At 41.0% G+C, this 25,709-nt stretch overlaps 1 protein-coding gene across 1 annotated transcript; it reads left to right on the forward strand.

The window, feature by feature from the left end:
• Window positions 1–1,629: 1,629 nt before the first annotated feature.
• On the forward strand, window positions 1,630–21,765 carry LOC143298064 (toll-interacting protein A-like). The gene is made up of 7 exons (XM_076610735.1): window positions 1,630–1,729; window positions 6,075–6,257; window positions 10,237–10,370; window positions 11,008–11,056; window positions 15,361–15,513; window positions 17,477–17,591; window positions 21,160–21,765. Exons 1-7 carry the CDS (start codon window positions 1,649–1,651, stop codon window positions 21,366–21,368), a joined length of 924 nt encoding a protein of 307 aa, XP_076466850.1. The 5' UTR covers window positions 1,630–1,648; the 3' UTR covers window positions 21,369–21,765.
• Window positions 21,766–25,709: the final 3,944 nt, after the last annotated feature.

The following is a 25,709-nucleotide window of genomic DNA, read 5'->3' on the forward strand; positions in this document are numbered from 1 at the left end:
GGACAAATCAATAATGATACGCAACACCAAACCTGCTAGGCAGATGCCAGACCAGCAGCATAACCCACACCCTGCTTCGTCAGGCGTCAGTTGAGAGCATGTGTATAATTTTTATTGTATACCTATCAGAGTGGAGTGATGGTCTAGAGGTAACGCGTCCGCCTACTCAGTAGGAAGCGAGAGAATCTGAGCGCTCTGGTTCGAATCACGGCTCAGCCGCCGACATTTTCTCCCCCTCCACTAGACCTTGAGTTGTGGTCTGGACGCTAGTCATTCGGATGAGACGATAAACCGAGGTCCCGTGTGCAGCATGCACTTAGCGCACGTAAAAGAACCCACGGCAACAAAAAAGTTGTTCCTGACAAAATTATGTAGAAAAATCCACTGCGATAAGAAAAACAAATAAAACTGCACGCACTGGGAAAACTTGAAATACAAAAAAAGTGGGTGGCGTTGTAGTGTAGCGACGCGCTCTCCCTGGGGAGAGCAGCCCGAATTTCACTCAGAGAAATCTGATGTGATAAAGAGAAATACGAATACGAGTAGATTTCTTTTGCAGAATTTCGCCAGACTGACAGACTGACTGGAGGACAACCCTTTCGTTGCCGTGGGTTCTTTTTCAGCCGTGCACAAGGTGCGTGCTGCACACAGACCACGGTTTGTCGCACTGATGTGGAGTGGACCACCCTTACTTTTTGATCAGTTGCGATAATCGTATCATCCGAATGATCAGACACTCAGCTTGGTTTTCCGGTCAGGCTTGGGCCGGAGAAATGGCACGAAACCGGGAATCACTGACATAAACGTCTTCACCATTCTGTCACCTCCCGCCAAAAAAATTCCTCGGGGCGGATTCCAACCACCGACCTAAGGATCGCTGCACTATTCACCTCAACAGTCCACCGTCCGTTCAACCAACTGAGCTATCACAGGACCTTACTCAATGCTCCTTGCTCACATCAACGAAGCCGACGAGCAGTTTCAGTTTCAGTTCAGTAGCTCAAGGAGGCGTCACTGCGTTAGGACAAATCCATATACGCTCCACCACAACTGCCCAGCAGATGCCTGACCAGCAGCGTAACCCAACGCGCTTAGTCAGGCCTTGAGAAAAAAAAAATAAAAACATAAAAATGAAATAAAATAAAATAAAAAGAAACAAGTAAATAAATAATAGATAAATACATAAAAAAAGAACTGCTACTAATAATAATATTTATAAGGCGCAAAAACTTAATGAAGTCAACTGTAAGCGTACAAAAATAAAGATAAATAGATAAATAAATAAATAAATAAGATAAAAAAAAGACAACAATGATGATAAATAAGCAAATAAATGTAAAACATGCAGACACACATTCACACATACACACACACATATGCATAACATATATGCACTAAACATGCAGTTTCACAGATATGAAAGCACAATCAAGTACACATAAACGTACATGAGCCCCAACACACACACACACACACACACACACACACACATTACCCTGCACCCCCTCAACCCCCCCTCCACACACTCATTTCTTGGTTACGTATCGCAGCCGACGGGCAATAACTAGCATTTGCCTATCTTTAGATTTGTGCATTTAATTCCGCAGTCTTCTCCCTTGGAAGATAAAACACTTCCGCCTCAGAAAACATGTCGACAGAAAGCAAAACTCCAACTTCTCAGCAGCCGACCCCAGACATGTCTGCTGCTGCTGACTCTCGGCGAAACCAGGTAAACAGTGACGTGACGGATAACATTTTGGGTGAATATCGTGTGGGCTCTGTTGAATATCGGGTGGGTTTTATTCACGGAATAAAGGTAATGTCTGTCGTGTTCTCATTAGTGTACGGCTGTCACGTATGTTTGCACTACCAATCACGGGACAGTCGGTGTCATGGCCGATATTATCTCACAGGCCTAATTAACTTATGTGACACGACACAGGCGGAATACATAGTAAAAATTACATACTAACATAGATCAGTAAAATTTGAGAGAGAGAAAAAAAAATCACTGGAATTGGGTTACAACATCTGCAGATGGTCGTTTCATATACAGATGCACAAAATTTGCTGTTCAAATAGGTTACAAAAATAGGATTTTACTCATCTGTTTCTCTCTCTCTCTCTCTCTCTCTCTCTCTCTCTCTCTCTCTCTCTCTAGCTGCCTGCCTGTCTGTCTGTTTGTCTCTCTGTCTGTCTGTCTCTGTTTCTCTCTGTCTCTCTCTTTCAAGCACATATCCAGTCTACAATACTCATCAATAAATTATGCATCAACACTATGGGACTCTGCAACTGTGAACACCATGAAGCCATTACAGAATCATCATAAACTGGTACTCCTTAAAAAGACTTCCCTTTTTAGACTCAGACTATAAACAAGTGAATATCCTCCCACTAAACTGTAGATTAGAGTACAACAAAGGAATCGTGGTGCAAAAGATTATGACAGGTAATGCACCACCAACATTAACAGACAGATTTTCTGTAAATTCATCAAAGAATCCCATCAAAGTCCATATCCCAATCCCAAGAATTGACTTGTTCAAATCCAGTCTGGTTTACTCAGGCCCCACCCTATGGAACTCACTCCCAGAAACAATTAAACAACATGATTGTCCAACCACCTTCAAAAAACATTGCCTTTGCCACCTTATACCATAATGTGTTACGTAAATCGTTCATTTTAATGATTGATACTGTTTGTCACATGTGTATAGTTGACTGAGAACCTCCCTCACCCTCCATCCCCCATTCTCGTCTGTGGTGCAGTGTGTGTTGTGTGTTTGAATGGGCGAGTTACAGAACGTTACAATACTAAACATTATTTTGTTCATATGCTAACTTCTTAGGCCTGAACACATACACCACACACACAACAATCACACACAACAAACACACACAACAAACACACACACACACACACACCACACAACAATCACACACACACACACATACACATACACACACACACACACATACACACACACACACACACACACACACACACACACACACACACACACACAGTGGAAGGTTGAAAAGAGCAAGAGACAGAGTGTAAGAGTAAAGAAATGAGGTAAAAGACCAGGAAGAAGAAACATAATTTGCTTAATTAAGATCAGTTATAACAGTGACCCTTAATTCATCAGCATAACAAGATGCTACACCATGGGTAACTTGAAATAAGCTGTTTGAGAGCTTTACTCTGTTCAACTGTTGTATGGGGTTCTGATTTATTTTCCTTAAAATGAATAGAACCTGTGGTACAAGTTACTAATGTTTCTCCTTCCTGGACTCTTCCCTCACCCCTGTACTCTTTTCATCTCCCTATGGCACGACCAACATCAACTTGCTGATGACTGTCACTTTCCATCTCTCCATGACATGACCAACACCAACTTGATGATTGTCACTTTCCATCTCTCCATGACATGACCAACATCAACTTGTTGATGACTATCACTTTCCATCTCTCCATGACACGACCAACATCAGCTTGCTGATGACTGTCACTTTCTATCTCTCCATGACACAACCAACATCAACTTGCTGATTGTCACTTTCCATCTCTCCATGACACGACCAACACCAACTTGCTGATTGCCATTTTCCATCTCTCTATGACACGACCAACATCAACTTGCTGATGATTGTCACTTTCCATCTCTCCATGACACGACCAACACCAACTTGTTGATGACTGTCACTTTCTATCTCTCCATGACATGACCAACATCAACTTGCTGATTGTCACTTTCCATCTCTCCATGACACGACCAACATCAACTTGCTGGTGACTGTCACTTTCTATCTCTCCATGACATGACCAACATCAACTTCCTGATTGTCACTTTCCATCTCTCTATGACACAACCAACATCAACTTGCTGATGACTGTCACTTTCCATCTCTCCATGACACGACCAACATCAACTTGCTGACTGTCACTTTCTGTCTCTCCATGACACAACCAACATCAACTTGTTGATGATTGTCACTTTCCATCTCTCCATAACACGACCAACACCAACTTGTTGATGACTGTCACTTTCCATCTCTGTATGACACGACCAACACCAACTTGCTGATTGTCACTTTCCATATCTCCATGACATGACCAACATCAACTTGCTGATTGTCACTTTCCATCTCTCCATGACATGACCAACATCAACTTGCTGATTGTCACTTTCCATCTCTCCATGACATGACCAACAGCAACTTGCTGATTGTCACTTTCCATCTCTCTATGACACAACCAACATCAGCTTGCTGATGACTATCACTTTCCATCTCTCCATGACACGACCAACTTCAGCTTGCTGACTGTCACTTTCCATCTCTCCATGACACAACCAACATCAACTTGTTGATGATTGTCACTTTCCATCTCTCTATGACATGACCAACATCAACTTCTTGATGATTGTCACTTTCCATCTCTCTATGACATGACCAGCATCAGCTTGCTGATTGTCACTTTCCATCTCTCCATGACACGACCAACATCAACTTGCTGATGACTACCACTTTCCATCTCTCCATGACATGACCAACACCAACTTGATGATTGTCACTTTCCATCTATGACACGACCAACATCAACTTGCTGATGACTGTCACTTTCCATCTCTCCATGACAACGACCAGCATCAACTAGCTGATGACTGTCACTTTCCATCTCTGCATGACATGACCAACATCAACTTGCTGATTGTCACTTTCCATCTCTCCATGACACGACCAACGTCAACTTGCTGATAGTCACTTTCCATGTCTCCATGACACGACCAACACCAACTTGCTGATTGTCACTTTCCATCTCTCCATGACATGACCAACATCAGCTTGCTGATGACTGTCGCAGTTGATGCATGCTGGGTACTTTTGTGTTTCCATAACCCACCGAACACTGACATGGATTACATGATATTTAATGTGCGTATTTGATCTTCTGCATACATGTACATGCATACAAGCACATACACACGTAGGGGGTTCAGGCACTAGCAGGTGTACACGTCTCTTGGTATGACTTGAGACCTGAACAGTTTGTTCATACATTCACAGTATTATTCTGTTAAAAAAAAAAATTTAATAAATTTTTAAAATGTAGGGAGGTTTAATCATAACTTGAAAAAAAGATAATTATGAAAAAAAATTTGTGAATAAAAAAAAAAATATATATATATATATATCAGGTGTACAAATAATGAAGGGAGGTTTGATCATAACTTTTTTTTTTAAAAGATAATATAAAACAAAACAAAAAAGATAATATAAAACAAAACAAAAAATGGAGGAGGGATGTGAGCAGGAAGGTGCAAAAGGGGAATAATTCTTCCCCATTCTCCAGGTGATGGTGGGGGAATAATTCTTCCCCCCTAAACACTCACCTCTGTTAACGATTCTCCAGGTGATGGTGGGGGAATAATTCTTCCCCCCAGCCACTCACCTCTGTTAACCATTCTCCAGGTAATGGTGGGGGAATAATTCTTCCCCCCTAAACACTCACCTCTGTTAACTATTCTCCAGGTGATGGTGGGGGAATAATTCTTCCCCCCTAAACACTCACCTCTGTTAACTGTTCTCCAGGTGATGGTGGGGGAATAATTCTTCCCCCCTAAACACTCACCTCTGTTAACTATTCTCCAGGTGATGGTGGGGGAATAATTCCTCCCCCCCTAAACACTCACCTCTCCTAACGATTCTCCAGGTGATGGTGGGGGAATAATTCTTCCCCCCAGCCACTCAACTCTGTTAACCATTCTCCAGGTGATGGTGGGGGAATAATTCTTCCCCCCCAACCACTCACCTCTGTTAACCATTCTCCAGGTGATGGTGGGGGAATAATTCTTCCCCCCAGCCACTCACCTCTGTTAACTATTCTCCAGGTGATGGTGGGGGAATAATTCTTCCCCCCCAGCCACTCACCTCTGTTAACCATTCTCCAGGTGATGGTGGGGGAATAATTCTTCCCCCCTAAACACTCACCTCTGTTAACCATTCTCCAGGTGATGGTGGGGGAATAATTCTTCCCCCCCAACCACTCACCTCTGTTAACTATTCTCCAGGTGATGGTGGGGGACCTGCCTGCAGACTTTCTGCGTGCAGGGGGAGGGGCAGGAGGAGGAGGCCCCAGGCAGGAGCAGGAGGATCACCGCATCGCCCAGGTCCTGCAGGCTCAACAGCAGGCAGGCTTCGTGCAGCCTGTGGCCGCCAACCTCCAGGGCCGCCTCTCCATCACCATTGTACAGGTAGGGGGGAAAGATTAGAACTAGGAGGGTAGGATCTTCTTCTTCTTCTTCTTCTTCTTCATTCGTGGGTTGCAACTCCCACGTTCACTTGTATGTACATGAGTGGGCTTTTACATGTATGACCGTTTTTACCTCCCCATATAGGCAGCCATACTCCCTTTTCTGGGGTGTGCATTCTGGGTATGTTCTTGTTTCCATAACCCACCGAACACTGACATGGATTACAGGATCTTAAATGTGCATATTTGATCTGCTTGCGTATACACACGAAAGGGGTTCAGGTACAGGCAGGGCTGCACATACGTTGACCTGGAAGATCAGAAAAATTCTCTACCCTTTACCCACCAGGTGCTGATACTGAGATTCGAACGCAGGACCCTCAGATTGAAAGTCCAAAGCTTTAACCACTCGGTTGTTGGCCCGTTGGAGGGCAGGAGCAATTATAGGCTGTGCCCATACAGTAACAGTTTCAGTTTCAGTTTCAGTAGCTCAAGGAGGCGTCACTGCGTTCGTTACAGTAACATTACATTACAATACGATATGTGGAGGGAGGTGGCAGAATGGTTAGACACTTATCTGCCATTACAGTGTGCATGACAGGCAGAGGCAGGAGGGGGCCAGAAAGATAGGGGTGGATGGCAGTATATAGCATTCTAGTTTTGTATGGGGTTTTGTGTGTGTGTGTTCTTGTTAGTTTGATTGCGTGCTTTAACTCTCTCCATACGAACGGCGAAAGAGACGACGTTAACAGCGTTTCACCCCAGTTACCACCATCAAAATATTGCAAATGGAAGGTGAATGTTGACAAAGAATACCACAATTCTGACGACGGAAGCTAAAGGTTGGGTCATTCAGACACCCACTGGACATCTGAGGGGTCTGTGTAGAGGAGAAGAGAGGACTGGCCGTACTGAGTGTGTTAACTGGTTGATCTTTCTTTGTGTGAGAGTGAAACTGAAAGAGACGAAGTGAACACCCCATAAACACTGTAACCTTGCAACACTACCAACACTGTGTCTTTAATATTGACATGTGAAGTGTTGTCCGGACAGAAACACTGTAACTTTGCAACACTACCAACACTGTGTCTTTAATAGTGATATGTGAAGTGTTGTCCACACAGAAACACTGTAACTTTGCAACACTACCAACACTGTCTCTTTAATAGTGATATGTGAAGTGTTGTCCAGACAGAAACACTGTAACCATGCAACACTACCAACACTGTTTCTTTAATAGTGATATGTGAAGTGTTGTCCACACAGAAACACTGTAACTTTGCAACACTACCAACACTGTCTCTTTAATAGTGATATGTGAAGTGTTGTCCGGACAGAAACACTGTAACTTTGCAACACTACCAACACTGTGTCTTTAATAGTGATCTGTGAAGTGTTGTCCGGACAGAAACACTGTAACTTTGCAACACTACCAACACTGTGTCTTTAATAGTGATATGTGAAGTGTTGTCCGGACAGAAACACTGTAACTTTGCAACACTACCAACAAGTGATCTGTGAAGTGTTGTCTGGACAGAAACACAGTAACTGTGCAACACTACCAACACTGTCTCTTTAATAGTGATATGTGAAGTGTTGTCCAGACAGAAACACTGTAACTTTGCAACACTACCAACACTGTCTCTTTAATAGTGATATGTGAAGTGTTGTCCAGACAGAAACACTGTAACTTTGCAACACTACCAACAAGTGATCTGTGAAGTGTTGTCCAGACAGAAACACTGTAACCGTGCAACACTACCAACACTGTTTCTTTAATAGTGATCTGTGAAGTGTTGTCCGGACAGAAACACCGTAACTGTGCAACACTACCAACGAGTGATCTGTGAAGTGTTGTCCGGACAGAAACACTGTAACTGTGCAACACTACCAACACGGTCTGTTTAATAAGTGACAGAAAAATGTGCAACAGGGAAGCAAGAAGTACAGGACACAAAAATAGGAGTTTACTCACTCTTTTCACATCATGTTAACTCTCTCCACACGAACGGCGAAAGAGATGACGTTAACAGCGTTTCACCCCCAATTACCATCATCAAAATATTGCAAGCGGAAGGCTCTTATACTGAAGAGGTGAATGTTGACAAAGAATACCACAATTCTGACGATGGAAGCTAAAGGTTGGGTCATTGAGACACCCACTGGACATCTGAGGGGTCTGTGTAGAGGAGAAGAGAGGACTGGCCGTACAGAGTGAGTTAAATGACATAAAGTCAGTATGAGTTAAAAAAAATCTGGTATAACCAGGTAAAACTGGGCAAGACAGAATATATCCAAGGAGAGAGGGTTGTAGGTGGAGGTGTGTGTGTGTGGGGGGGGGGAGGTTGTGTGTGTGTGGGGGGGGGGTTGGAATGAAAACTTGCAACACCCCAAGAAGGGAAGACAGGAAACTGGTCAATGAAAATATGTGTGTGGTGGGGGATGGGAGTGGTGGGGGGGGGGGGGGGGGAACATAGAAGCAGAATTTGGCCAGAAAGGCATGCCTTGCAGTATATAGCATTCTCACTTTTTTTTTTCCTTCTTTTTTTTTCCCTTTTTTTTTTTTTTTGTAACTCTTGCCCAAGTTTCTATTTGGAAAAGACTCCTCAGCAGCCAGATATTTTAGATACAGTGCACTCAGTCACAGGCTTGGTTCATGTCAAAACAAACATAATTGACTTGTTCACTTTGAACTGGGTCAGGGAGCAAAGGTCAGTCATTGTTCTCTTGGTGGGGAAGCAGGCTTCAGCTGTCAAGCTGTCTTACAATCTAACCGGGTCGTTTTCACCTTTTAACCTTTTAACCTAACCCCTGTATATTGACTAGAGTTGCTTATTGGTGGTGCACTGTCTAGTCGACTAAGGTCACCTATGGCAGTGAAAGAATTAAGAGTTGAATTGATTGAATGCTTTGATTGAGTGACCTTTGTGTGTGTGTGAGTGTTAAAGAGACGAAGCAAACACCCCGTAAACACAGTCACCTTAAAACACAACCTGCACCATCTCTTTAATTAACAGTAATCTGTGGACTGGTGGTCTGGCAGTAAAAGTGGCAAGTGTCCATTGTGTGGGTTCAATCAAGTCCAGTCTGTTTGGACGGGGATTTTTTACTCCCAGCCCCCCTCCACTGAATTTTGACTGGTGGTCTGGGTGCTAGTATTCTGGCTGAAGCCATAAACCAATGTCCCATGACGTGCAGCATGCACTTAGAGCATACAAGATAACGATTTTTACTCCCCACCCCCCTCCACTGAATTTTGAATGGTGGTCCGGGTGCTAATATTCCTTTTTACTCCCCCCACCCTCCACTGAATTTTGAGTGGTGGTCCGGGTGCTAGTATTCCTTTTTACTCCCCACCCCCCTCCACTGAATTTTGAATGGTGGTCCGGGTGCTAATATTCCTTTTTGCTCCCCACCACCCTCCACTGAATTTTGAGTGGTGGTCTGGGTGCCAGTATTCCTTTTTACTCCCCACCACCCTCCACTGAATTTTGAGTGGTGGTCTGGGTGCTAGTATTCCTTTTTACTCCCCACCACCCTCCACTGAATTTGAGTGATGGTCTGGGTGCTAGCATTCCAGCTGAAACCATAAACCACTGTCCCACGTGCAGCATGCACTTAGAGTATATGAAATAACCCATGACAAAAAAAAAAGTGGGGAGGGTTGTCTCTGGCAAAATTTGATCAAGTGAAACAATTGTAGACAGAAAAAAAAGACACAATAAATAAGGATGGTGCTGCACCTTGGTAATGCGCTCTCCTTAGGGAGAGCAGCCCAAATTTCACACAGAAAAGTATGTTGACAGCAGTCCAAATTTCACACAGAAAAATATGTTGACAGCAGCCCAAATTTCACACAGAAAAACATGTAGAGAGCAGCCCAAATTTCACACAGAAAAATATGTTGACAGCAGTCCTAATTTCACACAGAAAAATATGCACCCTTCGTGGCAGTGACGTGAACCTTGGCTGTGTCACAGGCTAGGCTGAACAGAAACTATGGGCTGGTCAAGATGGACCCGTACTGCCGTGTTCGTGTGGGACACACCGTGTTTGAGACCCCCACCTCTGTCAACGGTGGCAAGAATCCTCACTGGAACAAAACTGTGCAGACGTAAGTGGCTGATATATATATGTGGGTGTGGGTGTTGGTGTTGGTGTAGGTATGTGTATGTGGTGTGGGTGTGGATGTGAGTGTGGGTGTGTATGTGTGTGTGTGTGTGTGTGTGTATGTATGTATGTATGTATGTGTGGTTTGTGTGTATGTGTGTGAGTGGTATGTAAGTGTGTGTGTGTGTGGTTTGTGTGTGTGTATATGTGTGTGGTATATGTGTGTGTGTGTGTTTGTGTGTGTGCATGTAGGTGTGAGTGTTGAAGTGTATGCATATTTTGATTAGTTTGTATTGTTTGTGGACAACCTTTTTGTTGTGTGAACTGCAAAAGAGATTTTTGGTTTGGGTGTGCTGAATGCCCCAAGGAAGAGCGATGATGCTCTTGCGGCTTAGGACTAGTTTTGTGCTACATTTCTCTCTCTCTCTCTCTCTCTCTCTCTCTCTCTCTCTGTGTGTGTGTGTGTGTGTGTGTGTGAATCATGTCTCTTAGTAAACAGGTATTTACGCTAAACTAACCATTTTCATGACATGGCTTGCACAGACCAGGGTAAAGTTTATAAATCGCTTTTTGTAAAGTAACTGATTTCTCATATTGTTGACTAACTTGTACCCTTACCTTTTTTTTCTTTTTTTCCCCAGGTATCTTCCTCATGGTGTGGATTCCATGTACTTGGAAATCTTTGATGAGGTAAAAGTTCAGTTTTATTGTGAATTCCTACCATTCTCACAGGGGTACCCTGTTCCAGAATGCTCGGCATGTTTGTGTATGTTGTGACATGTGTTCTCTGTGGAATGTTTGTGTATGTTGTGACATGTTTTCTCTGTGGCATGTTTGTGTGTGTTGTGACATGTTTTCTCTGTGGCATGTTTGTGTGTGTTGTGACATGTTTTCTCTGTGGCATGTTTGTGTGTGTTGTGACATGTTTTCTCTGTGGCATGTTTGTGTATGTTGTGACATGTTTTCTCTGTGGCATGTTTGTGTGTGTTGTGACATGTTTTCACATTGACATGTTTGTGTATGTTGTGACATGTTTTCTCTGTGACATGTTTGTGTATGTTGTGACATGTTTTCTCTGTGGCATGTTTGTGTATGTTGTGACATGTGTTCTCTGTGGCACATTTGTGTATGTTGTGACCTGTTTTCTCTGTGGCATGTTTGTGTATGTTGTGACATGTTTTCTCTGTGGCATGTTTGTGTATGTTGTGACATGTTTTCTCTGTGGCATGTTTGTGTATGTTGTGACATGTTTTCTCTGTGGCATGTTTGTGTGTGTTGTGACATGTTTTCTCTGTGGCATGTTTGTGCATGTTGTGACATGTTTTCTCTGTGGCATGTTTGTGTATGTTGTGACATGTTTTCTCTGTGACATGTTTGTGTGTGTTGTGACATGTTTTCTCTGTGACATGTTTGTGTATGTTGTGACATGTGTTTTCTCTGTGGCATGTTTGTGTATGTTGTGACATGTTTTCACATTGACATGTTTGTGTGTGTTGTGACATGTGTTCTCTGTGGCACATTTGTGTATGTTGTGACATTTTTTCTCTGTGGCACATTTGTGTATGTTGTGACCTGTTTTCTCTGTGGCATGTTTGTGTATGTTGTGACATGTTTTCTCTGTGGCACATTTGTGTATGTTGTGACCTGTTTTCTCTGTGGCATGTTTGTGTGTGTTGTGACATGTTTTCTCTGTGGCATGTTTGTGTATGTTGCGACATGTTTTCTCTGTGGCATGTTTGTGTTGTGACATGTTTTCTCTGTGGCATGTTTGTGTGTGTTGTGACATTTTTTCTCTGTGACATGTTTGTGTGTGTTGTGACATGTTTTCTCTGTGGCATGTTTGTGTGTGTTGTGACATGTTTTCTCTGTGGCATGTTTGTGTATGTTGTGACATGTTTTCTCTGTGGCATGTTTGTGTATGTTGTGACATGTTTTCTCTGTGGCATGTTTGTGTGTGTTGTGACATGTTTTCTCTGTGGCATGTTTGTGTGTGTTGTGACATGTTTTCTCTGTGGCATGTTTGTGTATGTTGTGACATGTTTTCTCTGTGGCATGTTTGTGTGTGTTGTGACATGTTTACTCTGTGGCATGTTTGTGTATGTTGTGACATGTTTTCTCTGTGGCATGTTTGTGTATGTTGTGACATGTGTTCTCTGTGACATGTTTGTGTATGTTGTGACATGTTTTCTCTGTGGCATGTTTCTATATGTTGTGACATGTTTTCTCTGTGGCATGTCTGTGTCTGTTGTGACATGTGTTCTCTGTGGCATGTTTGTGTATGTTGTGACATGTTTTCTCTGTGGCGTGTTTGTGTGTTGTGACATGTTTTCTCTGTGGCATGTTTGTGTGTGTTGTGACATGTTTTCTCTGTGGCATGTTTGTGTATGTTGTGACATGTTTTCTCTGTGGCATGTTTGTGTATGTTGTGACATGTTTTCTCTGTGGCATGTTTGTGTGTGTTGTGACATGTGTTCTCTGTGGCACATTTGTGTGTGTTGTGACATGTTTTCTCTGTGGCATGTTTGTGTATGTTGTGACATGTTCTCTGTAGTATGTTTGTGTGTTGTGACATGTTTTCTCTGTGACATGTTTCTATATGTTGTGACATGTTTTCTCTGTGACATGTTTGTGTGTGTTGTGACATGTTTTCTCTGTGGCATGTTTGTGTATGTTGTGACATGTGTTTTCTCTGTGGCATGTTTGTGTGTGTTGTGACATGTTTTCTCTGTGGCATGTTTGTGTATGTTGTGACATGTGTTTTCTCTGTGGCATGTTTGTGTATGTTGTGACATGTTTTCTCTGTGACATGTTTGTGTGTGTTGTGACATGTTTTCTCTGTGGCATGTTTGTGTATGTTGTGACATGTTTTCACATTGACATGTTTGTGTGTGTTGTGACATGTGTTCTCTGTGGCATGTTTGTGTATGTTGTGACATGTTTTCTCTGTGGCATGTTTGTGTATGTTGTGACATGTGTTCTCTGTGGAATGTTTGTGTATGTTGTGACATGTGTCCTCGATGGCATGTTTGTGTATGTTGTGACATGTTTTCTCTGTGGCATGTTTGTGTATGTTGTGACATGTTTTCTCTGTGGCATGTTTGTGTATGTTGTGACATGTTTTCTCTGTGGCACATTTGTGTATGTTGTGACATGTTTTCTCTGTGGCATGTTTGTGTATGTTGTGACATGTGTTTTCTCTGTGGCATGTTTGTGTGTGTTGTGACATGTTTTCTCTGTGGCATGTTTGTGTATGTTGCGACATGTTTTCTCTGTGGCATGTTTGTGTGTTGTGACATGTGTTCTCTGTGGCACATTTGTGTATGTTGTGACATTTTTTCTCTGTGACATGTTTGTGTGTGTTGTGACATGTTTTCTCTGTGGCATGTTTGTGTATGTTGTGACATGTTTTCTCTGTGGCATGTTTGTGTGTGTTGTGACATGTTTTCTCTGTGGCATGTTTGTGTATGTTGTGACATGTTTTCTCTGTGGCATGTTTGTGTATGTTGTGACATGTTTTCTCTGTGGCATGTTTGTGTGTGTTGTGACATGTTTTCTCTGTGGCATGTTTCTATATGTTGTGACATGTTTTCTCTGTGGCATGTTTGTGTGTGTTGTGACATGTTTTCTCTGTGACATGTTTGTGTGTGTTGTGACATGTTTTCTCTGTGGCATGTTTGTGTGTGTTGTGACATGTTTTCTCTGTGGCTAGGCTCTGCTTCAGTGGTCTTCTGTGAACCTAAACTTGTACACATCAGTGATGTGTGTGCACAAAAAAGTGGGTTTTTTTTCATCATATCCATCCTTCCCTATTACGTAACAGACAGCTTTTGTTGCGTCAGTTGATGCGTGGATAAAGACAGCTTATGCTTTTAATTTCCAAGTTTATGAAGATGGCAAATGTCTGTTTGAAAACTTATGAATTTGCTATTACATGTAAAATTTATGAGCCCAGCTTCATAGTTAGAACTGTTTTCAGTGAGTATTGTCTGTTACTTTCTACAAAATATTCCTTAGCAGATTTAGAGGTTGTTTTTAGTACCCTTTGAACATGTGTAAGCATTTAGAGATTTCAACATTGTATTCGCCACATGAATGATATTGATCAGTGCACTTATTGTTTTGTTTTTTTTACCATGACTGCTTTCTTCTTTTGTTTGTAATCCTCCATGCCCCAAAAAGAGGTGAAAGGAAGTTGCATGAGAATTCAGTAATCTATATATTTGTTCATAGCTGTTTCTGTTTAATTGCCATCCAGTTTATCTCTTTTTTTTTTTTAAATTTCTTCCTATATTTTATTTTATTTGTTTGCTTTTATGTTGGACACATGCTGCTGTCACAAAAAGCAAATCTCTGTACCTTAGTATGGACAATAAAGTATGTGCATAGTGTAATTGTGTGTATTGACTTCTTGATTCTTGACATCACTGACCATATGTAGGTGTTGTATTGTATTGTATTACTCTATTTTGTCACAACAGATTTCTCAGTGTGAAATTTGGGTTGTTCTCTCCAGGAGAGCATGTCGCTACACTGAGAGCGACACCCTTTTTTTTTTAACCCCCCCGCCCCCCTCACAGCCACTACCCCCACGGTTTTTTGTGTGTTTTTTTGTGGGTTTTTTCGTCTAATATCACTTCAAGTGGAAAGACGTTAAACTGAAGACACAACAACCCATTTTTTTGGTACTTTTATCCTGCTTGCAATTTGATATTTATTTTCCTATCAAAGTGGATTTTTCTACAGAAATTTGCCAGGGACAACCCTTTCAATGTCGTGGGTTCTCTTACATGCACTAAGTGCATGCTGCGCACAGGACCTCAGTTTATCGTCTCATCCGAACGACTAGCGTCCAGACCACCACTCAAGGTCTACAGGAGTGGGAGAAAATACTGGCGACTGTGCCAAGGATTCAAACACAGAGCGCTCAGATTCTCTCGCTTCCTAGGCAAACGCGTTGCCCGCTGGGCCATCACTCCACTTGTGATGCTGTGCAGCGGTCATTCACGGTGGATGACCGAGTGGCGTGGGCGGTGATCCCCATTCCCCAGACGGTGATCAGCGGTGAAACAGTGGACCAGTGGACTGACCTCAGTGGTCGCCTTGGCGACGGTCTGGAAGGGGCGATGAATGTCATCTTGTCACTGGCGGTGAGATTTCCTCTTTGCCCCCCTGCCCCCCCCACCCCCCACCCCACCCCCCTGTGATTTATATTAGGATTTGTCTGCAGAGTGTACATGTATGTCAGCATCCACATTGGCATGCAGCTGTAGTGTTTGTCTGTAGTACTTGCCTTTGGTATTTGTAGTGTTTGTAGCATTTATCTATCATGTTAAGATTGTAATATTTGTCTGTTGTATTTGTCTGTGGTAGTTTTATCAGTTGTCTGTGGTAGTTGTATCAGTTGTCTGTGGTAGTTTAATCAGTTGTCTGTGGTAGTTGTATCAATTCTCTGAAAGATCCTCGGCATCAAGTGGCAAGACAGGGTCTCCAACCTCCAGGTTCTAGAGAGGAGCGGCCTGCCCAGCATCGAAAGCCTGCTGATCCAGTGCCAGCTACGCTGGACAGGACACGTCTGCATGACAGACAGCAGGATCCCGAAGATGCTTTTGTATGGCCAGCTGAAGGAAGGCCACCGTGAACTTGGAAGACCCTGCAAGCGCTTCAAGGACACCTTGAAGACAAACCTCAAAGCCTGTGACATAGACATCGCTTCCTGGGAAACTGATGCCCTTGACCGCTCTCGCTGGAGGATGCTGTGCTCTAGTGGCATAAAGACGTTTGAAAACAAGAGAACGCTGGCCATTAAGGAGAAGTGTGAGCGAAGGAAGCAGGGCTCAACTTCTGGAGACGTTTTCCCTTGCAACACTTGTGGGAAGTGCTGCGCATCCAGAATCGGCCTCTTCTCCCATATGAGGACACACACCGACAGATAAGCCTGCCTGCCTACTCATCTGTCGGTCCGACGGGAGACTCCATCATCAATTGTCTGTGGTAATTGTATCAATTGTCTGTGGTATTTGCCTGTAGAGTATTTTTCTCTTTTTTTTTTTTTGTTTGTTGTTGATATATATATATATATATATATATATATATATATATATATATATATATATATATATATATATATATATATTCTTTACTTTTTCTAATTATCAGTTCATTAATATAATCACTTATCTGTTGATTTACTTTTGTATCTTATTTTACCTTATTTCATTTTATTTTCACCTCAAGGCCTAACTAAGCGCATTGGGTTACACTGCTGGTCAGGCATGTGCTTAGCAGATGTATAGCATATATGGTTTTGTCCCAAATGCAGTGATGCCTCCTTGAGTGACTGAATTGAACTGAACTGTCTGTGTATTTAGTACATTCAGCCAAAGACCTCACTTAGATCACCAGCAGGAAATCAGATAAGATAACAAGTAAGAGGGATCTGTGTAAAGAAATGAAATATTTTTTTTAATATTATGCAGTCAGAAAAAGCATTCTTATATTATTTGTTTTTGTAGTTTTTGATTTTTGGTCAGACTTTGAGAGTTTAGATTTCTCAGGCTTCTTGCTGGTTAGTGACGATGAACAGGGTATGAACTAAAATGACTATCAGTGAGTGAGTGAGTTTGAGGGTTTCAGAATTTGTAGATTGCATTTTTGATTGTGTACTGTTTATGATTGTGTACTATGACTTGCGTGTGTGCGTGCGCACATACTTGTGTGTGTTTGGGTGTGTGTGTGTGGTAGAGGAATAATTTGATAAAGTTTTGTATCTTATGTTTAATTTTTCCTTTTAGGTATTTACATATTGTTGATTTTTTTTTTATTTTTTTAAACACCCGGGCCGGGGCTTATTTTCCAGATTAGGCATTAATGCTTATGATAATGATAATAACAATAACAGTGTTAATAATAATTATAATTATGATAATGATAATAACAATAATAATAATAGTATTTATATAGTGCTGAACCTTGTGCAGAGACAAATCAGTGCGTTTTCACACCAGTCATTCACAAACATGCATAACTCTAAATAATGGTGATGACAATGATAATGATGATGATGACAATGGTGATGACGATGGTGACGATGATGACGATGTGCCTGTGCAGCCGGCGACCACCACCCTTCCCCAGGTGAGCTACGTGAGCACCTTCCCTGCCCCCATGGTGATGCCCATGTACTTCCCCGCACCTGTGGTCTGCCCCCCTGCGCCTCAGCCCATGGGTTAGTTGGAGCTTGAGCTAGAAAGAATGATGATGATCATAACGGTCTTCCCTCTGATGTCAAGGAGGACGTCACTATCTAGAAAGAATGATGATGATCATAACGGTCTTCCCTCTGATCTCAAGGAGGACGTCACTATCTAGAAAGAATGATGATGATCGTAACGGTCTTCCCTCTGATCTCAAGGAGGACGTCACTATCTAGAAAGAATGATGATGATCATAACGGTCTTCCCTCTGATGTCAAGGAGGACGTCACTATCTAGAAAGAATGATGATGATCATAACGGTCTTCCCTCTGATGTCAAGGAGGACGTCACTATCTAGAAAGAATGATGATGATCATAACGGTCTTCCCTCTGATGTCAAGGAGGACGTCACTATCTAGAAAGAATGATGATGATCATAACGGTCTTCCCTCTGATGTCAAGGAGGACGTCACTATCTAGAAAGAATGATGATGATCATAACGGTCTTCCCTCTGATGTCAAGGAGGACATCACTATCTAGAAAGAATGATGATGATCATAACGGTCTTCCCTCTGATGTCAAGGAGGACGTCACTATCTAGAAAGAATGATGATGATCATAACGGTCTTCCCTCTGATGTCAAGGAGGACGTCACTATCTAGAAAGAATGATGATGATCATAACGGTCTTCCCTCTGATGTCAAGGAGGACGTCACTATCTAGAAAGAATGATGATGATCGTAATGGTCTTACCTCTGATGTCAAGGAGGACGTCACTATCTAGAAAGAATGATGATGATCATAACGGTCTTCCCTCTGATGTCAAGGAGGACGTCACCATCTAGAAAGAATGATGATGATCATAACGGTCTTCCCTCTGATCTCAAGGAGGACGTCACCATCTAGAAAGAATGATGATGATTGTAACGGTCTTCCTCTGATGTCAAGGAGGACGTCACTATCTAGAAAGAATGATGATCATAATGGTCTTCCCTCTGATGTCAAGGAGGACGTCACTATCTAGAAAGAATGATGATGATCGTAATGGTCTTACCTCTGATGTCAAGGAGGACGTCACTATCTAGAAAGAATGATGATGATCGTAACGGTCTTCCCTCTGATCTCAAGGAGGACGTCACTATCTAGAAAGAATGGTGATGATCATAACAGTCTTCCCTCTGATGTCAAGGAGGACGTCACTATCTAGAAAGAATGGTGATGATCATAACGGTCTTCCCTCTGATGTCAAGGAGGACGTCACCATCTAGAAAGAATGATGATGATCATAACGGTCTTCCCTCTGATGTCAAGGAGGACGTCACCATCTAGAAAGAATGATGATGATCATAACGGTCTTCCCTCTGATGTCAAGGAGGACGTCACTATCTAGAAAGAATGATGATGATCGTAACGGTCTTCCCTCTGATGTCAAGGAGGACGTCACTATCTAGAAAGAATGATGATGATCGTAACGGTCTTCCCTCTGATGTCAAGGAGGACGTCACTATCTAGAAAGAATGATGATGATCATAACGGTCTTCCCTCTGATGTCAAGGAGGACGTCACTATGTAGAGGACGTAACTATCTAGAAGGAATGATGATGATCTCAAGGAGGATGTCACTATCTAGAAAGAATGGTGATGATTGTACCGGTCTTCCCTCTGATGTCAAGGAGGACGTCACTATTTAGAAAGAATGATGATGATTGTACCGGTCTTCCCTCTGATGTCAAGGAGGACGTCACTATTTAGAAAGAATGATGATGATTGTACCGGTCTTCCCTCTGATGTCAAGGAGGACGTCACTATCTAGAAAGAATGGTGATGATTGTACCGGTCTTCCCTCTGATGTCAAGGAGGATGTCACTATCTAGAAAGAATGGTGATGATTGTACCGGTCTTCCCTCTGATGTCAAGGAGGACGTCACTATTTAGAAAGAATGATGATGATCTCGTGTTTATGTAAGTTTGTGCCAGCCTATGTATGCGTATGTGTTAGGGTAGCTGTTAGATACACATGTATGTTAAAATGTATGTATGCTGTGTGTGTGTGTGTGTGCGTGCGTGCATGTGTGTGTGTGTGTGTGTGTGTGATGTTTTATGTTAACAAAAGTGTTTTTGTAAAGCACCTAGAGCAGATTTCTGGATAGTGTGCTATATAAGTATCCATTATTATTATTATTATTATTATCTCAAGGAGGACATCACTATCTAGAAAGAATGGTGTTGATTGTAACGGTCTTCCCTCTGATCTCAAGGAGGACATCACTATCTAGAAAGAATGATGATGATTGTAACGGTCTTCCTTCTGATCTCAAGGAGGATGTCACTAGAAAGAAGGAATGATGATGATCATAACAGTCTTCCTCTGATCTCAAGGAGGATGTCACTAGAAAGAATGGTGATGGTGGTAACGGTCTTCCTATGGTGATGGTAATGGTCTTCCTCTGATATCAAGGAGGATGTCACTATCTAGAAAGAATGGTGATATCATAACGGTCTTCCCTCTGATATCAAGGAGGACTCACTGTGTTGCTGTCTATGGGAGTGGCTTGGCTTGGCTGGCCATCTGAATTTGTAGATTTGTGAACACACAGGGCATTCTGATATTAATGTAAGTTCATATTGTGCCCTGTTCTCTAGATAGGGCTCCTAATGCTTTAAAGAAATTAGTAAATTCAGGAATGCATGCATGCATATGCACACACACTTATGCACGCAGGTTGGTGTGTTTTTTTGGTGTGTTTTTTGTTGTTTGTTTCTTTGTTTGTTTGTTTGTTTTTAATCTAGAAGAAAATTACGTGCCTTTATTTTAAGGCCTTGAAATCTTTACAAAATCATCATGATTCCATCAACTTGATGCTGTGACATTTATCATGATCATCATGATTCCATCAACTTGATGCTCTGACATTTATCATGATCATCATGATTCCATCAACTCGATACTGTGACATTTATCATGATCATTATGATTCCATCAACTTGATGCTGTGACATTTATCATGATCATTATGATTCCATCAACTCGATACTGTGACATTTATCATGATGATTATGATTCCATCAGCTTGATCCTGTGACATTTATCATGATCATTATAATTCCATCAACTCGATGCTGTGACATTTATCATGATCATTATGATTCCATCAACTTCAAAGCTATGACATTTATCATGATCATTATGATTCCATCAACTTGATGCTGTGACATTTATCATGATCATGATTCCATCAACTGGATACTGTGACATTTATCATGATCATGATTCCATCAACTTGATGCTGTGACATTTATCATGATCATCATCATTCCATCAACTCGATACTTTGACATTTATCATGATTATCATGATTCCATCAACTCAATGCTGCGACATTTATCATGATCATCATGATTCCATCAACTCGATACTGTGACATTTATCATGGTCATCATGATTCCATCAACTTGATGCTGTGACAGTTATCATGATCATCATGATTCCATCAACTTGATACTGTGACATTTATCATGATCATCATGATTCCATCAGCTTGATGCTGTGACAGTTATCATGATCATTATGATTCCATCAACTTGCTGCTGTCTCACAGTGTACCAGCAGCAGCCAGGCGTGCCGCCAATGCAGCAGCAGCAGCCGCCGCAGCCACAGCCGCCCCCCCAGATGACGGAGGATGACCTCAAGCAGGTCAAGGACATGTTCCCCAACATGGAGGATGAGGTCATCAAGTCCGTCTTCGAGGCCAACCGTGGCAACAAGGACGCCACCATTAACTCACTCCTGTCCATGGCGTCGGAGTGAGCGTCGGGAGACGCTGCGTTGCCACGTCGCCATGATACATTAACTGCTGTTTTAGGGGGGTCAGTTGTTTTCTTTTTACCGACCTCGATATGTGATAACAATTTTTTTTTTTTTTTAACTGGGAGGGAGACGTGCCATGATTTTTTTGATTTTTTTTTTTGATTTTTTTTTTTTTTTACAATTGTTAACTTACTTATTTGTGATGATACAATGTTGCTGATTCTCAGTTAATCAAGTAAATATATCATTTGTAAACTGAAATATCTGGTTGGTTATATTTTACAGTCGTTGACTACTGAATTGTGATGCTACAATGTTGATGATTGTCAGTTGATTATATTATTTCTAAACTGAAATTTCCGGTTTGTTGTCCTTGTGATGTTGAAGCATCAGTTATATATATATATATATATCATTTGTAATTTGAGTCAACTGAAATTTCTAGTTTGTTATTCTACAATGTTGAAGTATTAGTTATTTGTATATCATTTGTAAACTGAGTCAACTGAAATTTCCGGTTTGTTATGCTGTGGTGTTGGTATCAGCGATATATATGTAGATATATATATATATGAGTTGATGCAGTTGTGTGCTTTGGGATTTTTTTTTTTTTTTTTTCATTTTTTGCCCATGGTATTTATAATGAGAAGAAAAAGATGATTAGCACGTTTACTCTTCATTTTTGTCCGACATCATTTCTTACTGTTTGTTTTGGTTCACACTAAAGAAAGAATGATTAACACTGCCATTTTTTTGACAACCAAACTAAATCGACAAAAAGTGCAGAGATGGAATCTATAAAAGTGGAGACTGTTAAATAATTAAACAATGACTCGTGCACAGTCACATATGCATGTGCAGACATGCATGCTACCCCCTGTCTCTCTCTCTCTCTCTCTCTGATATAGACATATACACGCTTCCATTACACATATGCCCACATTTATTTACACACACACATATTTACAAACTGCATACACACATGCACATATATTGCTTACACACACACACACACACACACACACACACACACACACACACAGAGCACATCACAAACTGATGATACAAGCTTCAGTTGTATTCTTCAGCATATTGTAGTGTTTTCCAGTCGTGTGCTGTGCATTATCACAACCAAAACCCACAAGCAGATGGAATGTGGATTAGCGCATGTACATTTTCCAGAATTCTTTTCCATTCTCAAATGCTGTCATAGAGACATGAAATTTCATGCAACCTGCAGTTTTGTGGATTTTTTGTTTTGTTTTTTTCCCTGTTCTTAAATAAATTGATAACAGATCATGGAAATGCATGTCAATCAGTGTTCTCTAGTACATTGACAATTGTTTAGGTTTTTGTAGGTATTTTAACTCTTCATTTTCCAGTTTGCATTCTGATTTTTAAAGCACTGCGTTCTGATTTTTTTTTTTTTTTTTTTTTTTTTTATAAAGTATGAACATGCACACATGCACGCCATGAAACCTTCACAGATGCTCTGACTTCAGTCAGCAATGTGTTTTCTGTTATTGTACCTGTTGTTCAACATTACACAATAAAAATGTGTGAAAAATACTAATAACATATACTGGCAGCCAGTGGTGTAACCTAATCTTTTGCTAAAACAGGTTGTTATTCCTGTTTGGTTTTTGTCCAAAGAAATTCACCAGAATGGTTTGTTTTTACCGGTTTATCTTCCTGCCTTTGTTATAAATGTTTATGAAATCAATGTACAGTGTTGATTGAATGTTATCATTATATATATCTTGCAAACTTCTGATAAACATGAAGCAAACATTTTTCTGTACCTGCAAAGACATTTTGGGGGAGGGGGTGGGGTGGGGGAAAGACAAAAGGAAAATTTGGTACAAAACTTTGTGTTTTTTTACTATGCTTCGAAAAAAAGGCATGTGTGGTGGATTGTTTTTGACATGTTGTTCCATTTTACCAGTCCTGATTCAAAGGTGCCCATCTTTGCCATTTGCTGATTGCTTTCTGCCATAGAAATCTTTCCTGCAGTCCAAATGGAACTTCTTGATGAGGTTAGCAAATTAGTATGTTTTGACAACGTCTGTAACTTACAAGAATCACAAAGTAAATGTTGAAGAATCTTAGCTTAAAAGCACATGCCAGAAAAGCATTGAAACGCGGAAGCACCATGTTTTCTTTGTTTACAACCATCCATGCGAGCACACACACACACACACACACACACACACATGGATATGTGTATTGCATCACCTGTTCTCAATCAAATATATACTGAATTCATGTTACATAAGTGTTAACTAAATATATATTGTATGTACATCTGAGCTGTGAAGAAGGGCTACTTCAGAAAAGCACAGTTGAACATCCTTGCTCTAGTAATGGCAGTTTGCATGTAATTCTTACTGCAGTAGACTACCTGGTTCCTTTTCCATGCAAATGCACACAAGACATTCCCAAGGATGTGCATGTGTGTGCATGCACACTTGAACAAAAGACCAGTTTCACCCAGGTATACACTCATTGTTTTTTCATCAGGTGTCCAGTGAAGGGCTTCTCTTAACTCGTTTGGTTTCCCTGCATTTATCGCTGAAGCATATCCTTTACGATGCCCAGTAAATTTTCATTTTCCTGACCTCTTTTTGAAGTGACCACATGTGCCAAGGCTGCATACTCTGTGGCTGAACCAAGCTCCAAGCGAAATTGAATGGACTTGAATTGTGCATTTGTTTAAAAAAAAAAAATCTATGCACTTAAACAATAGCTTTGAATTGTGTACTTTGTAAAAAAACAAACAAACAACTACTACGCACTTTGACATTAGCTGTCATGTTTCTGACCAAAACTTTGACGGTATTCAGTGACCAAAATTGCCCTTTTTTTCTCACTATTTTCCCTCCACATCGCTTTGTTTTGAATTGTAATGCAGGAAATTTGTGGGGGGGAGGGGGGGGTAAATTAATTTTTGTCATCTTTTTTATCATATTGGTGCTGTGTATTTGCTGTGATTACCCATAATTATGTTCACAATCGACGTGTTTGTGTGGATTTTTTCCTGGTTTGGTTTTTCAGTGTATTCAAAGGATTGTGTGTGGAGGATTTTACGACATACTTTGAGGCTATCCAATGGAGTTTTGCAGGCTACAAATCATGTAATTCTCAACATTCTTTAAGTAATGGTACTCTGCTTTGTAGCTTATTGCAGGTCCATACTTTGCAGCATATGAGGGGGTTTATTTCCATAGTCATATTAAGTTGAGTCATCCCCCACCTCACCCTACCCCCGCATTATTTCTCTGTGAATTTCATCTTGGTTCATAGATAATTTAGAATACAGTAAACGATTGGCATGGTTCAAAGATTGGGATAGTAAATCAGTGATTGTAAAATAACACAAACGAAGGCATGGTTCAAAGATTGGGATAGTAAATCAGTGATTGTAAAATAACACAAACGAAGGCATGGTTCAAAGATTGGGATAGTGAATCCGTGATTGTAAAATAACACAAACGAAGGCATGGTTCAAAGATTGGGATAGTAAATCAGTGTGATTGTAAAATAACACAAACGAAGGCCTGGTTCAAAGATTGGGATAGTAAATCAGTGATTGTAAAATAACATCGAAGTCATGGTTCAAAGATTGGGATAGTAAATCAGTGATTGTAAAATAACACAAACGAAGGCATGGTTCAAAGATTGGGATAGTAAATCCGTGATTGTAAAATAACACAAACGAAGGCATGGTTCAAAGATTGGGATAGTAAATCAGTGTGATTGTAAAATAACACAAACGAAGGCATGGTTCAAAGATTGGGATAGTAAATCAGTGTGATTGTAAAATAACACAAACGAAGGCATGGTTCAAAGATTGGGATAGTAAATCCGTGATTGTAAAATAACACAAACGAAGGCATGGTTGAAAGATTGGGATAGTAAATCCGTGATTGTAAAATAACACAAACGAAGGCATGGTTCAAAGATTGGGTTAGTAAATCAGTGATTGTAAAATAACACAAACGAAGGCATGGTTCAAAGATTGGGATAGTAAATCAGTGTGATTGTAAAATAACACAAACGAAGGCATGGTTCAAAGATTGGGATAGTAAATCAGTGTGATTGTAAAATAACACAAACGAAGGCATGGTTCAAAGATTGGGATAGTAAATCAGTGTGATTGTAAAATAACACAAACGAAGGCATGGTTCAAAGATTGGGATAGTAAATCAGTGATTGTAAAATAACACAAACGAAGGCATGGTTCAAAGATTGGGATAGTAAATCAGTGATTGTAAAATAACACAAACGAAGGCATGGTTCAAAGATTGGGATAGTAAATCAGTGTGATTGTAAAATAACACA

Source organism: Babylonia areolata, chromosome 23 (genome assembly GCF_041734735.1).
Source record: "Babylonia areolata isolate BAREFJ2019XMU chromosome 23, ASM4173473v1, whole genome shotgun sequence".
Lineage (NCBI taxonomy): Eukaryota > Metazoa > Mollusca > Gastropoda > Neogastropoda > Buccinidae > Babylonia > Babylonia areolata.

Bases quoted from the DNA above. Each gene is read 5' to 3' on its own strand.
- LOC143298064 (XM_076610735.1), top strand. From the start codon at position 1,649: ATGTCGACAGAAAGCAAAACTCCAACTTCTCAGCAGCCGACCCCAGAC. The intron at 1,730-6,074 runs GTAAACAGTGAC...ACTATTCTCCAG, and splicing joins CTGACTCTCGGCGAAACCAG to GTGATGGTGGGGGACCTGCC. The intron at 6,258-10,236 runs GTAGGGGGGAAA...GCTGTGTCACAG, and splicing joins TCTCCATCACCATTGTACAG to GCTAGGCTGAACAGAAACTA.